The following is a 16,054-nucleotide window of genomic DNA, read 5'->3' as shown; positions in this document are numbered from 1 at the left end:
AATATCCCTCTTCTGAACTTTTAGAGAATTATTAGTCAAGATTGCGCGCTAAAGTTACCAAAAATCAAGTGTCAGATAGCTGTAGTGAGGCGACGTAAGCGTTGATATTTGACATGTCTAGTGCTGCGCCGATACACCGGCACAGTGTTGATTTTTGTCTCTAACAATATGAGAGGGAAGGTTGTTTGGATCAAAAAATTTATACTATACTAAAACTGACACATAAAAGAATCAAGACCAGTTCAATGGCAGTAAAGACATTAATCATTTTCCTACGAATCTGCCCATAACATATGATATGGTGTTAGAGCGTATTATGGGCATATTCGTATGAAAATATTACTAAAATATATGAAATATATAAGTAGTGATGCAACGGATGTCTGTTTCCGTTTCCGCAAGTGCGGAAGTTCCGCGTGCTTTTCAACATCCGTTTCTGCTTCTGTTTCCGCAACTTTTATAACGGAGATAAAACGGAACTTTACGACGCCTGAGAGATCCAAATGCGCGGCGCGAGACGCGCAGTCCGTGCGCGGCCTTTCGGCACTTGTCGCATTTGTTTGTTTACGTACTTTTTCGTGAATTTAAGCGCGTAATATTTTCTGCTGCTGTTTGAAACAATCAGTTTCTCTTGCTGGAGTAAACTGTCTAGTTGTTATCCATATAAAATTTGACAACTGGCAAAATGTGACTATTTCATACTTACGAGTTATTAAATGTACTTTTGAATTAGTGATAACTATGTAATATATCATCATCGTTGTAGTGTTTGTGTCTATGGAATAGATACAATTCACTGTCTCATGTACCACACTGGAAGGCACAGCTGTCTCTGGGTAGTTGAGTGACGAACGCGGTACGAAGCGGACGTGCGCCTGCGCTCCAGTGTGGTAGTGGTGAGCCAGTGTCTGTCCTTAATCATCTTTAGGGACCCTGTGGTCCTACAAATGGCGACGAGGTGAAAAAAAAAATAGAAAATTGGTAACTATGTCCGTATTTTGCGCCCTAAGTAATAAAATACTTGTGTGTAAATTAAAACATTGCAATCAAGATATTTAATTTTATGCCTAAAAGTAGAGTACAATTATTATAGATTTCATAATAGAAGAAAGATGACAATATGATACGGGGAACATTAGTTTACAGTATTATCCGATTTTATAAGTTGTATACGTGTAAAATAGTAATGATGATTTATTGCAAGCATGCGATATCACTTCCGCCGTCGTTATCTATTTATTATGATGAGTAGGAATATTTGTCTATTAAAGTTTAGTTCACAAAAATTTTAATTGTCAATAATATTTACAAATTATTACAGCTAACTGTAAAAAAATTAATTGTAAAAAAAAAGCGATTGAAATTATTGTAAATTATTATACCTTCAAGTACTTACAATATCAATCTTCATAAGTGTAAGGAACGTCAATAAAAGGCGGGGTCAACGGGTGGCCTGATTTATTTGTAAAGATGTTTTAAATCTGTTATATTAATCTACTCACTATTTGGTCATCAAATATTCTCTGTAACGAGACACATCAAATGCTACAATAAGTATCAACTGACATATTTATTTTGTTCAGAAATAATTATATTTCTGGCAAAGGTATTTGTGAATCTTCTTCAACGAACCGTTCTAGGATCTAAGACAGTGTCATACGAAATATGGGTCTATTATCTATTAACTGCAACTAAGTATTTCACGTAAAATGACAGGTACAGGCCGTATTTTGAAAATCGGCTATCATTTTAACTAAAACTAGCTTTTACCCGCGACTTTGTCCGCGCGGAATGAAGGGATAGAGAACGGGGTAAAAATAATCCTATGTCCGTTTCCTGGTTCTGAGCTGCCTGCCCACCAATTTTCAGTCAAATCGATTCAGCCGTTCTTGAGTTATAAATGGTGTAACTGATGCGACTTTCTTTTATACATATAGATAATACAGATATGTAGTGCTCTGGATTTCCAATAAATTGGAGATATATCTTCGTCTATTTTGGATATCCATTAAATTGGATATATGAATGCGTAAATAGGTAAACCTAATAAGGTACCTTCGGAGTATTGAAAAGTATACATTTATAATTTGGGTTTCTATTAAATTAGAGATATTCTAAACTATTTTATTACATTGTACAAAATGAAATTCATTAGGTTGAATTTAATGTGTCTCGGACTTCTTTTAAATAAGAAGTATTAGTAAAAACAAAAGAACTTTCATTAAATTGAAGGTATTTTAGATTTTAGATTTAAATCGAACATTTTCAGTAGGATGCAGCTGATATTGCAACGACTGCTAAAAAGAGAGGTACATTATTACAATAGCGAAGATAATTTGTTTGTTTACAACAAAAAAAGTATACGCTAAAACGAGAAAAAATGAAGAAAGAGATAGAATAATTGTGTTAGTGTAATTATGATTTTTGCGTATATTGAAAGATTGTTTTAAAATAAATCGAATGTCGTTGAAAATAAGTCAAAACATATTCTTACTAATTGACTATAACGATTTTATAGGTGATAAGAAAGATAGAAGACATCACCCGCAATCGGTTGTTTTCGTTATGTCGTGGTCATGTGACGTACACTCTGTACACTGAGAGCAATTTAACTTTATTTAACATATAACATTAGATCCGACGATATATCATTAGATGCTAGAAGTTATCGATGGCATCTCAGTTGTATAGTTTGATGCGTTGAGATGTATCACTGGATTGGTTATATAGTTTATTTATCAATGTTACAATAAGTTCCCTCTGATGTTAAGAAGTTTTATTGATAAACCTATGTTAATAAATAAAAAAGTAGTTAATACTAAAGTCTGTTCGTGGGTCCTTAGCAAAAAAAATATATATATATATATTACCAAATTATACGTAAAATTAAATGTTCAATTGTGGGAGCATGAGCAAATGAATATACGGGTGCAAATAGTAACAGATACATGTAAATACTGCACAAAAGTTTTGATTATTTTCTTTTGAATATTACCAGGTCTCACAGTTTAATAGAAAATTTGTGTTGTCTAAATTTAGTTAACTCTAATTCCGTGACGTCGGAATGTCGATAAAAAAAAAAATGACTGAAAAGGTAATTTGTCCATCATTGTCAGTGTAGTATACAAGTGTGTGTAACTAGTGCACGCTGTCATGTGTATTGTACAGGCAGTAGTACATCGGCCCAATCGTCTAAGTTTTATTTGAATTTAAAATATAACTAAACTATAGATAGGTTTAGCGTTCGTCCGTGATTTCGTAAGCGCGGAAAAAATATAGCCTAGGTTCTATTGATAGTCTCGACAAAATCGGTCCATGCGATTCGGAGATTATTCATATGGCCATTTGCCTGATTGTCCCTTATAATATAAAAAAAAAAAATTAACTTTAACTGTCAACTTTAATTTACGTTAAATTTTTATTAATTAACGGCTTTAACGATTAACGAAGTTACATTTTTATTTAACGAATTAAAGATTAACGAAGTTAACTTTTGCTTAACTGTGCCCAGCTGTGACCAGGACCATAACAGGTTCACAAATTATTAACATCCTGAAGGAACTCTTTAGTCGACTGGGTTATCCACATTCAATCACTGCAGATTGTAAATGAGCCAGCAGTTTGTAAATGAAGAGTTTAAAACTTTTTGTGAAGATTGCAACATTAAACTTTTAGTACTGTTCCATATTGGCCGCAAATGAATGGGGAAGTCGAGCTTCAAAATAGGGATATCTTAAAGTACCTTAGAATAAGTGTAAGCGAAAAAAGAGACACGAATATAAGAGAAACATTATATTAGTATTTTATGATGTATAACTCTACTCCTCACTCAGTAACAGGAAAGACCCCTTCAGAACTTTTCTTTAAACGAAAGAATAGGGATAAGATTCGATGCTACATGATATTATTATTATTATTATTCGGGTTAGTTTCGACATACAACATTTTTCAATTATTTAATTCAATACTTAATTTTGACATTAAGCTTGAGTGTTGTTGATACGCCGGCTTGATAATACATCATGGCGTCGGTCGGAACGCTGAGTGATTAGTGAATTGATACATACATAAACCAATGATCTTATGACTTATGATAACATTGATACTTAGTAAAGCAACAACTGCAATTAAAAAAAAAAAAAAAAAGAAAAGGAAATGGATTAGCTAAGTGTACATTTGATTAACACATAATTATCGTGATTAAGTAGTAAATACTTTATTGGCATGGCCGTTTGGTTTATATGAAATTTATGCATAATAATGCATATTATTATGCAAAAGAATAATAAAAAAAAAAAAAATTATTATATTTCATCTTAATTTAAGGTTAATCTATATACTTTTCTTCGTACTATTCATGGCGATCATAGTATATCTCCGAGGGGGAGTTCATTGCAGCCACTGATAGTGATAATGTTGTTTCACACTTTTGTTGTTTTGTTTTGTATTACAAAATATATCTAAATTATACGTAAAATGTTTGTTAGAAACAAGACCTACCGTTCTCCTATATCAGTTGTTAATTACACGACTCTACAAAAAAATTTTCGTTCTTTGTCCTAAAGTTTATACTATTATTTTCCAGTTAGTTATGCACAAAAACGAAAAGAAAATACCTTTTTTCGGTATAAAGTTTGCTTTTGTGATAGTTATAATAAATTTTTTCCGAAGTTATCGGAAGCAAAGGTTAAAGCTGGGGTTTTTGTTGGTCCGCAAATAAGACAGATTTTCGCTGATGAAAAATTTCTAACGTTGCTGAATCGTACTCAAAAAGCAAGTTGGAACAGTTTTAAAGCAGTAGTTTCTGGATTTTTAGGAAATAATAAAGCTGAAAACTACGAAAAGTTGGTTGAGGATATGCTTACAAATTTTAAGGCCATTGGCTGCAGGATGTCATTAAAAGTACATATGCTGCATGCTCATTTGGATAAATTTAAAAACAATATGAGAGCCTATTCCAAAGAGCAAGGAGAACGTTTCCATCAGGACATCATGAATTTTGAACAACGCTATAAAGGCCAATACAATGAAAACATAATGGGCGACTGTATTTGGGGTTTATTCAGAGAAAGTAGCTATGAACATAAAAGAAAAAGTAAAAGTGTGCACTTTTAAGTTATTTTCCACTTTTCTGTAAGCTTATTTGATAGTAAAACTTAATAAAAATAATAAACATTTTTATTTCAATAGTTTTATTTTCAATCGAAAATTAAAATCCGAGATTTTTTAAAATTTCGTTCAATCAGTCTTCTAAGCACAAAAGCAAAGTTTTTCATGCCATATATTTTTTTTCCGTCTAATTACGACCTAAACTACCGAAATTTAATGCTTTGCAATCAAAGTCAAATTTCATGTTGACCCGTGTTATTGCAGATATCCATTAAATTGGTTGTACAGTCACATGCACGGAAATGTAAACATTGTTCTTGTTATGACGACATGACTTCTGATGGCGTTGTTCGATGAGTACATCATTTAATCATCACTACCATTAGGTTTAGGTTAAAGATGTTTATTTCTCATTTGAAAAAAAAAAACAAACACAATGCTTCACTTACAATGAAAAAAAAAAAGAGGAGTAGATATGTTCGGAACCGTACCGCCGTGCGTAAACAACTTCTGTAAATCCGTGCTCGTAATTTTATTTTAAAAAATAGTTATGAGTAATTGCACTTATTTAAAGTAATAGTTATAGTTTTTCTGTGCGTTGTAAGGAAGGTGTAAGTTTAAAGCGTTTGCTATAAACAAATGTTTTGTGAAGTTTTAAATGTTATTAAACTATGCTGAACAATTATTGATATACCCGAAAAATAAATATGTATATCATACAGGCTTGCGGGTTTAATTCGTAATATAGATACAGAATACAGGATCAATATAAAGCAAAATAAACCTTAACACAACTATAGAAGAGAATCTAACTTGACAGAAATGACAAAGTTATATATGTAGATAACATTGAGAGATTATTACAGTTCAGCGATGATATATGATTTAAGTTTATTTTTGAAAGCATTAATACTGTTACAATTCTTTATCTCGTCTGACAGTTGTTAAACATTTGAACGCCTTCGAACGAAATAGTTTTATTCCATAGATAGTTCGCGGAGTAATAAATTTTAATTTGTGTTTGTTACGTCAGTTATGTTGTTCTCTTTTTTCGAGTTTAATGTTAGACTTAATATTTTTATTTGTTATGTTCATTATGAGAGTACAAGTCTTAAATTTAAACATTTTAGTGACATTAAGTAATTTTGTTTGTTATAAAGTTCATTAGTTGGAGTTCGGTAATCAAAAAATTAAATTGGTGGTAATGATTTTCAGTAGATGTGAATACATTAAATTGGATTAATACAGTGTCAATGAACACAGAGAATTCCATTCAATTGGAATTGAGGTTACCATTAAATTGGAAACACTTAGGTTACCGTTAAATTGGAAACACTTAGGTTACCATTAAATTGGAAACACTTAGGTTACCATTAAATTGGAAACACTTAGGTTACCATTAAATTGGAAACACTTAGGTTACCATTAAATTGGAAACAGTTAGGTTACCATTAAATTGGAAACACTTAGGTTACCATTAAATTGGAAACAGTTAGGTTACCATTAAATTGGAAACACTTAGGTTACCATTAAATTGGAAACACTTAGGTTACCATTAAATTGGAAACACTTAGATTACCATTAAATTGGAAACACTTAGGTTACCATTAAATTGGAAACAGTTAGATTACCATTTAATTGGAAACAGTTAGATTACCATTTAATTGGAAACACTTAGATTACCATTAAATTGGAAACAGTTAGGTTACCATTAAATTGGAAACACTTAGGTTACCATTAAATTGGAAACACTTAGATTACCATTAAATTGGAAACAGTTAAATTACCATTTAATTGGAAACAGTTAGATTACCATTTAATTGGAAACAGTTAGATTACCATATTTAATTGGAAACACTCAGGTTACCATTAAATTGGAAACACTTCGGTTACCATTAAATTTGAAAAACTTCTATTGCTGACTACAGAGAATTCCATTCAATTGGAATTGAGGTTGCCCCAAAGGACTCGAAATTTATGTTAAAGAATAAGATAGGACAAACAAACTTGCAAGTACATTTATCTCTACGCCTCATGTAGTCGGAACTACATGTCACGGTAAGGAATGAAGAAACTGGACAAATACTAAGAATGCACGTTACACATCTAAAAAGAGTGGAAGGGGAATGGAAATGTAATGAAAATTTAAATGAAGATACATCAAACATTAATGAATGAAACAATCTGGTTGGAAATTATTAATTTATAATTACAGTAAAAAATATATATAAGATGTTGATTGAGTTGTAAATAATAATAAAATAAAACTTGTTAACAAGGAAGGGATGTAGTGTTTGTGTCTATGGAATAGATACAATTCACTGTCTCATGTACCACACTGGAAGGCACAGCTGTCTCTGGGTAGTTGAGTGACGAACGCGGTACGAAGCGGACGTGCGCCTGCGCTCCAGTGTGGTAGTGGTGAGCCAGTGTCTGTCCTTAATCATCTTTAGGGACCCTGTGGTCCTACAATCGTTATTATCATCAGCTCACTATACATCCCCACTGAGGGGCTCGGAGCCTACCCCAAATTAGAGGTGACTAGGCCATAGTCAACCACGCTGGCCCAGAGCGGGTTGACTTCACACATATCATTAAATTTTTTCTCAGATATGTGCAGGCAGCATCACTATGTTTTCTTTCACCGTAGGAACGTCGGATAAATGTACATATCTAAATCGAAAAACACATTGGTACATAGCGGGATTCGAACCCAGGCCCTGCAGATTGCAAGTCAAGTGCCTAATAATTATATATTTTTCTAATCTAGATTTGGTGTTTTTGATACTTAACACATTCACTGTTTACAAAATAAAAAAGGCAACAGCCGGGAGCCAAAACATTTTAAGGTGAATTTTTATTTAGTTTATCTGGGAGTGTTAAATTAATAATGTTTTTTGTATTTGAGCGCTAGGGATTATCATTTTGAGCGCTAGGGATCATCATTTTGAGCACTAGGGATGGCAATGGTTTAGTTCACTAATAATCGTATGTAGATATTTGTTCCCCGATTGAATTTCTGTGTACTAATATGTTACAAGATTTTGTAAAAGTCAAGTTTTTCATCACATTCCAGAATATTGAGTAAAACATGTAAGGATACTAATCAAAACCAGCTTTTATCTTCTCGGTTCAAGATCTTGTAACATTTCATACACACCCACACATACACACACGTATACACACACACACACACACATAAACATAAACGCATACACACACACGTACACACACATACAGGACATACATATATTTAAAAAATATACATACAAACATAAAGTTCAGCCTTAGCTTCATGTGATACAAGATATTTGTATGTTTGCCTCCGTACGAACGTGGTACTAATCACTACAACATTGTAAGAATGAAACTAATACTCTTTTTCGTTAGTTGACTATATTGCCAGAGTGGCCACACAAAGCAACATGGACTTGTTTCAAACGCCGGCGGCTTACTGGCTACTACAAAGTGAACGGGCCCCTCGCTCGGATCCAAGGGGGAGGCGCCGCTACTAATAGCTCTGCCCACTCGGATCCGAGTGGTCATCAGTGAATGTATTAGAAAAGAAATATATTTGTTGTTTATCACCACGAGTGGTTTGGCGAACATTAATTTGTAAATAGTGTAATTTTGTTTCCTGAAAATAAATAAAAAAAACGTATTTTAACTTATTGTAGCACAGTAAAAATACATATATTGAAGGCTAAAGGACACCGATATCCAATGCCTTAATAAATTAAAAACGAATACAAACTGTTCTTACCAAAAAAAAAACTTTGTAAATATGTTTTTTAATATTTACACTTCTGTTTCCGCTTCCGTTTCTGTTTCCGTTTCTGCTAAAATTTATTTTTGACATCTGTTTCCGTTTCTGGTTCCGGTAAGACACTTCCGTTGCATCACTACTTGCAGGTGGGTCCCATTTTTTTTTTTTTTAAATAACTAGAAGACTAGTAGATTTTGAATATAGCTTCAAAATTTGTTGCGAAAATGAGGGTCATTTTTGCTTTCAGCGCTTACGTAGGCTAAACTAGGACCTACATAAAAATGATGTATGGCGAATTGTAGCTCTTTAAATGTGCTAAATAAAGTTTATAGTTTTCTCACAATAACCATTTTTTTCTTCAGAAACATCAATTAAATTCATGCCCTATTTCCGACGCTATTGGAGTGTGAGACTCGCCTAAAGACGTTCGGCCATACCCACTAAAACCCCTCAGGCCCTCCACGTCGCCTTGCGGCTGGGACACGGGAACACTCGCGCAATCTTCCGCGACCCAGCCGGCGACCGTCCGCTACCGCAGACTCACAACCTCACGGGGGCAGGGAGTACCCCCCACAACGCGCGTCATCAGGCGCACCCATAACGCTGGGAGCGCCTAGCACCTAAAAAGGTATGCGGCGGACGATGGGGCAATGGGCCGTCCATCGCCCGGAGCTCTCCGCTATGGAGGTAGACGGCGGGTGTGCGCCTGCCGCCTGCGTCCATCGCGACGTCGGCGAAGAGGGTCCGCGGCTGCGTCCTCCTCTCGCCGTCGTTCTGCCGCCTCCTTCAGCGCCATCACCTCCTCGCAAAAGGAGGCGACAGCGTTCCAGGAACTCTCGCTACGCACCATCGCGTTGACGACAGCGGGTAGCGAGAGGTCCCTCCCTATTTCTGCCGCGAGTGCGGCGCGCTGGTCCTACCAGTGCCCACAGAACTCCAGCGTGTGCTGGGCCGTGTCCTCAGCATGGCCACACTCGTGGCACCTCGCACTGGGCTCTCGCCGCGCAATCCGGCACAGATACGCCCCGAAACAACCGTGCCCCGAGAGTACCTGCACCAGACGGAACGTGAGAGCGCCGTGCTTCCGACCCATCCAGAGCTCGAGGACGGGCCGGATCGCCTCAATCGTGCGTTGGCCTGCGGACGCCGTGAGCAGCCGCTCCCGCCAGACAGCGATGAGCTGCGCCTCCGCCGCCCGCCGCCACGCACCCTCCTCGACCGCGGGAGGAGGCTCCCCCCGGGACGGGCTTCCGCCCTCCGCCAGTAGGCGCCGGAGAGCACCTCCGCGACGAGGTCCCATGGCGGCGTCCCCGCCAGCACACAGGCCGCGTCGCACGACACTGTGCGATATCCACGGGTCACTCTAACCGCCATGACCCTTTGCGGCTTGCGCAGCAGGGCCCGAGTCCGGGCGGTCAGAGTGTCTGCCCAGATGGGCGCACCGTACAGCGCCATGGATCGCACGACGCCTGTGTACAGGCGACGACACCGCGAGCCCGGGCCGCCAAGGTTCGGCAGGAGCCGGCTAAGGCCCCCGGCCGCCCCCAGGAGCTTCGGTACCAGTCGCCGGAAGTGCTCTTCAAATTTCCATCGGCTGTCAAGGACGAGTCCAAGGTACTTCATCGTACCTCCGACGCCGATGAAAGTCCCGCCCACCACAATCGCGGACTGGGTTGGAGGTGCTCGTCGAGGCCCGTAAAAATACATGGCCTCAGACTTGTGCAATGCAACCTCCAAACCCAGACGGTGGATTCTGGCCACCATAATGGCCAAGCCAGCCGTAGCCCTGCATCGGGCCTCCCTGTGAGTGCTGCCCCGCGCCGTCACCAAGGTGTCGTCTGCGTAACACACGACTTCAACGCCACCCGGGAGGGGCTGGCGCAGCACCCAGTCGTACCCGATGTTCCATAGGAGCGAGAACCAACCCCTGCGGAACACCACACGACGTTGCCCGCTGGGACCAGCCGACGCTGGTTGGGTACGCGACCGAGCGTTCGGAGAGGTAGGCCGCGACGATCCTCCGAAGGTACGGCGGGAAACCGTGGTATCCCAGCGCCTCCCTGGTTTCCCAGGGCAAGGTGTTGAAGGCGTTGGAGATGTCCAAAGACACCACCAACAGCACTTCGCCCCGGGACTCCGCATCTTCCGCAAGGTCCCTCACCCGCGCTATGGCGTCCAGGGTGGACCTGCCAGTGCGGAAGCCGAACTGGTTGGCGCTGAGATTCGGCCCCACCCTCTCCAGGTGCTGGACGAGACGAGCGGCAATCACCCGCTCAAAGAGCTTGCTGATCTCGTCCAGCAGAACTATCGGTCGGTACGCCGACGGCTCGAGGGCCGGACGGCCGTCCTTTTTGAGAAGGACCAGTTTCCCCCTCTTCCACTCACTCGGGAACTGGCCGCGCTCCAAACAGGCCTGGAATAATGCCCGTATCCACGGTCCGAGCGGCTCCAGCGCTAGGACCCAGGCGCGGCCGGGCACACCGTCGGGGCCGGGAGCAGTGTTTTTGGCGCGCATGCTCAACACCGCCGCCCTCAGCTCATCCTTCGTTACCGGCGGTGCTCCTGGATCTCCTCCCTCCCCAGTGAATTCAGCCATATCAGGCGCCTTGAAACCGGCAGCTGCCGGCGGGAACAGGCCCGAGACCACCGCGTCGACGTCATGTGGCTGAAGACTCTGGGTGATGGGAGGGCCCCTAGACCGGAGCTTTCGCCGCACGGCCTTGTAGGGCCTCCCGAATGGATCACTATCCAGAGCCCTCAGCATCTCATCGTCCGCCTGGTCCTTCGCCGCGCCGATAGCCACCCGAAGGGCCTTGACCGCACTCCTGTAGAGGGAGTAGAGCCGCTCTTCCTCCATAGCGTCCCGGCGCCTCCGCCGACGGCAGCGGGTATACCGGCGTCTCGCCGCCACGCAAGTACTGCGCAGCAGCGTGAGCTCGGCTATCCACTAGTACACCGGCCGTCTGGAGGGGACGGATCGGACCCTGGGCATAGCCCCGTCACAAACCCGCGCCATGGCCGCACCCAATCGCGCCGCCTCTTCACCGACCTCGTCGACACGCTCCCGGGGCGCAGAAAACCACGCCTCGACGAGAGCGGCCTCGACCAAAAAGTCCCGGTCCATCCGTGACAAAGACCACCGTGGACCCTCCCCGCTCAGGGGCCGATCTGGGCCACTCAGGTTGGACGGGGACGCGGATATGCCGAACCTCACGTAACGGTGGTCCGAAAGCGTCTCCACGTCCTCGACCACGTGCCAGGCACAAACACGGCGTGCCAGGACGGCATCGGCGAAGGCGACATCAACAATGGAGCCGCCTTGACGCCGCACGCACGTGTTGACCGACCCCCGGTTGAGGACCATGAGTCCGGTCTCCGTCGCCCAATCTTCCAACTCCCGGCCCCGCGGATCCGTCGTCGGGCATCCCCAAGCCGAGGATTTGGCGTTGAGGTCCCCCGCGACGAGCACTCGGGTGGATCGACTTCTGCCTATCAGGACGCCGATCTCAGAGATAAATGCCTCGAAGTCGGCGAGACTCCGATTCGGCGAGAAGTACACCCCGACCACCAAGATGTCGCCGATGAGGGCCGCCACGTATCCCTGACCTCGGACTACGTCCGCGAAGGCCGGAGAGCCTGTGACGGACCGGGACGTTAAGGCCACCAGCCCGTCTGTGTCCCCCACCCAATCATCCCCAGACGGGACCCGGTAGGGCTCGGCTACCACCGCCACATGTATCCTCCACTCCGCCATGCTCTAGAACAGAAGGTCCTGAGCTCTGGCGGAGTGATTGATATTGGCCTGGAGGAGGTTGAGGGCCATTATTCGACGACCATAGCTACCTCCTCAGCCCCCGGCGCCGCTGCCTGTTGGGATGAGTCCGAGGACTGACCGGCCGTCGGGCTCGGACCTTCCTCTCCTCCCTTCTTTTTCCTCCTCCCATTGGATGGGGGGATGCACGCCTTGCTCCCGACATGGTGCTCTGCAGGGGCGCCAGCCGCGGCGCAGACGACGCAGTGAAGCGCGGCCGTGCATCCGCGGGCCTTGTGACCTGGTTGACCGCACCGGAAACAGAGCCCGGAGCGGTCTACTCCCTCTTGGCACTAGCAAGATATGTGCCCTGGAGCCAGGCACCTGAAGCACCTGATGGGGCGGGCATCTAGCAACCTGGCCTGGGCGGACACCCAACCCACCAGTAGGCGGCCGACGGTCGCAATCTTCTTTGCAGCCGCGACGGGACACTGGACCACGACTGATCCCAGTCCTTCGCGGCCGGTCGACATTGCGCCGGCCCGTAGCTGCTCGGCGGGGCACCCTCCCGCTGCAGCAATGGCGGCAACCACCTCGGCACTGGTGGTGGCGTCGTCCAAGCCTGCCACCCGTAGGGCCACGGACTTAATAGGCCGGGAGACGGGGACGACACCACCATCCAGGACCTCCCGGAGCCTTTGGGCCAGGGAGTCCGCTAGAGGCGCCCGGGAACTCGAAGACACGTCCCCCATTGGCAGCCTTCCGAAGGCGAACGCCCTGGGCTCCGAACTCGGCTGGGTTTATTTTCTCCTTCGCCGAGGCGATGACGCTGGCGTAGGTGGCACCCTGCTCCGCAGCGCCCGGCTGCAGCGTAATGACAACTGCCGACGACCGAGGCACATGCAGCTTTGCAGCACCACTCTTCACCTGATGCCGCCTTTTAGGGCCCACCTTTGTCCACTCGCCAACCGCGGGCTGCGACGGCTGCTGCCCGGGTGGTGGGTCTTTCTTCTTCTTCTTCTTCTTCCTTTTTCTCCTCCTCTGTCTTTTCTCTTTTTCCCCGCTAGCGGGTAAGGAGGTCTGGGCAGGACCAGACGGGCTCTGGTGTGGCGCCGATGGGGCTTTCCTTTGAGTGCCACTGGGGCCGGGTTGAGCCGCCACTTTGGGTGCCGTCTGTTGCCGCGCAAGTTTGTCGGCGTACGTGCTCCCGTCCTTCCTCGTATCGGCCGCGAGAGGCGGCCGCAGGTTCTTCTCCGGGAGAAGTCTGTCTTCCAGCGAGGCCAGGCGGGCGTTCATCATCCCCCCGACCTGAACCATCACTGCACGACAGATCTCCTCCACGGAGGGCGTCTCGCTCGGTGTTTGTGTTTGTGGGGGCCGTGATGCGGGGGCGGCCTCCAATGTCACATCAGGGTCGGAATGGCCAGCGGAACCCCGTGTCCGCAGGTCCTCCTTGATGGCAGCAAGCTCCTTACGGAGTGCGTCCATCTCGGCGCGCAGGCGGGCATTGTCTGCCTGCAGCTGCTGTGTATCTTCCGTTTGTGTGCGAGCCCCGAGGACTTCCACAGCTTCCTTGATGGATGCCGCAGCGTCCTTCAAGGCTCGCACAAAGGTACCCTTTAGGTTGGACGACTTGGTCGCCACCTTCATTATAATCTTTTTTTTTTTTTTTTTTTTATAAGAGAAGGAGGCAAACGAGCGGCGCGAACATCGAAGTGATCATCGACGCCCATGGACATCCGCAACACTACGAGAATTACAGATGCGTTGCCGGCCTTTAAGAAAGAGATATGCTCGCTTCTTGAAGGACCCTAAGTCGTAGTGGTTTGGAAATACCGCCGAGGACAGACCATTCCACAACACGGCCGTGCGCGGCAAGAAATTTCGCGAGAACCGCACTGTTGTGGAATGCCAGCCATCCAGATGGTATGGATGGTACCTGGCGGTCTGTCGGGTCGTCCGATGACGAAACTCGGCGGCAGGAATCGTTCCAAACAGTTCTTCGGAACACTCCCCGTGGTATAAACGATAAAAAATGCAGAGGGAACTAACGTCCCTCCGCAAGGCCAGAGTATCAAGCCGATCGGTAAGAGCTCGGTCGTTGACGATTCGAGTCGCTCTCCGTTGTATGCGGTCAAATGGAAGAAGCTGGTATTGGGGTGCTCCCGCCCAGAGGTGCGAGCAGTATTCCATGTGGGGCCGAACTTGCGCCTTGTACAGTTGTAGGCGGTGGCCCGGCTGGAAATACTGCTTCGCCCTACTGAGCACACCCAGCTTTTTGGAGGCCAGCTTGGCCTTGTCTTCCAAGTGACCGCGAAACTGAACGTCACTCGATATGTCAACGCCGAGAATACCGATACTGGCTGAGGCAACCAGGGGAGTGCCCTTAAAACGAAGATCTACGACAAAGGGTTGTTTTTTAGCGGTAATGGCGCATACTTGTGTCTTTTTGGGATTGAATTCAACGAGATTTCGTCGACCCCAATCCGAAACTTCACCCAGTAGGGTCTCCAGTTCAGACACAAGTTTGGTCCGGTTCTCATCGGCAGTAGCCCGAGAAACATTGGCACGGGCCGTGTACAGTGCGTCACACGTGCTATCGTCTGCATAACAATGAATGTTGCTGAATTGCAGCATGTCATTGATATGCAGAAGAAACAATGTGGGCGACAGTACACAGCCCTGTGGGACACCAGCGTTGATTGGTTTCGGGTCAGAGCACGCACCGTCAACAACGACCTTGATGCTCCGACCCTCCAAGAAGCTAGAAATCCAGTCGCATAGTTTCTCGGGCAGCCCGTAGGAAGGCAACTTCGCAAGAAGTGCTTTGTGCCACACCCGATCAAAGGCTTTGGCCACGTCCAAACTAACCGCCAGGGCCTCCCCCTTGCCCTCGATAGCCTCCGACCATCGATGCGTGAGGTACGCGAGAAGATCACCAGCTGAGCGACGCTGACGGAACCCATACTGCCGATCGCTAATCAGCTGATGCTCCTCAAGGTACCTCATAAGCTGGCAATTGACGGTCGTTTCCATGACTTTTGAGAACAAAGGGGTAATGGCAATCGGCCTGTAGTTGGACGGATCCGAGCTATCGCCTTTCTTTGGGATCGGGTGGATTATGGCAGTCTTCCATGAATTCGGGACGATGCCTAAGGAGTAGAGGAACCGGAACAGGCGCGTTAAAACCGGTGCCAACTCAGGAGCGCAAGTCTTAAGCACGATGGGAGGAATTCCGTCAGGCCCACTCGACTTGTGGACGTCCAGAGAATGCAGCACTTTACGTACTGATCTCTGGCGAAACTGGATTTCGGACATGAAGGTGTCACCGCACGGGATATTCGGCGGTGAGCTACCTTTATCCTCCAGAGTCGAGTTCGACGCAAAAAGAGAGCCTAGAAGATCGGCCTTCTCTTTTGCGGTGTGGG

The 16,054-nt window shown here is 45.0% G+C and overlaps 2 protein-coding genes across 2 annotated transcripts; both read right to left on the bottom strand.

Moving 5' to 3' along the window:
* Nucleotides 1-11,822: 11,822 nt before the first annotated feature.
* LOC123722879 lies at nt 11,823-12,629 on the bottom strand. The gene has a single exon (XM_045685446.1). The coding sequence runs from the start codon at nt 12,627-12,629 to the stop codon at nt 11,823-11,825; it is 807 nt and encodes a 268-aa protein (XP_045541402.1).
* A 1,716-nt stretch (nt 12,630-14,345) lies between these two features.
* On the bottom strand, nt 14,346-15,059 carry LOC123723169 (the record flags this gene model as incomplete). The annotated part of the gene is made up of 1 exon (XM_045685732.1): nt 14,346-15,059. A coding segment is annotated over one exon (714 nt), but the record flags the coding sequence as incomplete, so codon positions are not given.
* Between the last annotated feature and the right edge of the window lie 995 nt (nt 15,060-16,054).

This window comes from Papilio machaon, chromosome W (assembly GCF_912999745.1).
Source record: "Papilio machaon chromosome W, ilPapMach1.1, whole genome shotgun sequence".
In the NCBI taxonomy this organism is placed as follows: domain Eukaryota; kingdom Metazoa; phylum Arthropoda; class Insecta; order Lepidoptera; family Papilionidae; genus Papilio; species Papilio machaon.
The sequence above is the reverse complement of the archived record's forward strand: the minus strand, read 5'-3'. Positions and strand labels throughout refer to the sequence as shown.

What these genes read in the sequence shown, in the direction of transcription:
- LOC123722879 (XM_045685446.1), bottom strand. Translation starts at nt 12,629, where the DNA reads ATGGCGGAGTGGAGGATACATGTGGCGGTGGTAGCCGAGCCCTACCGG.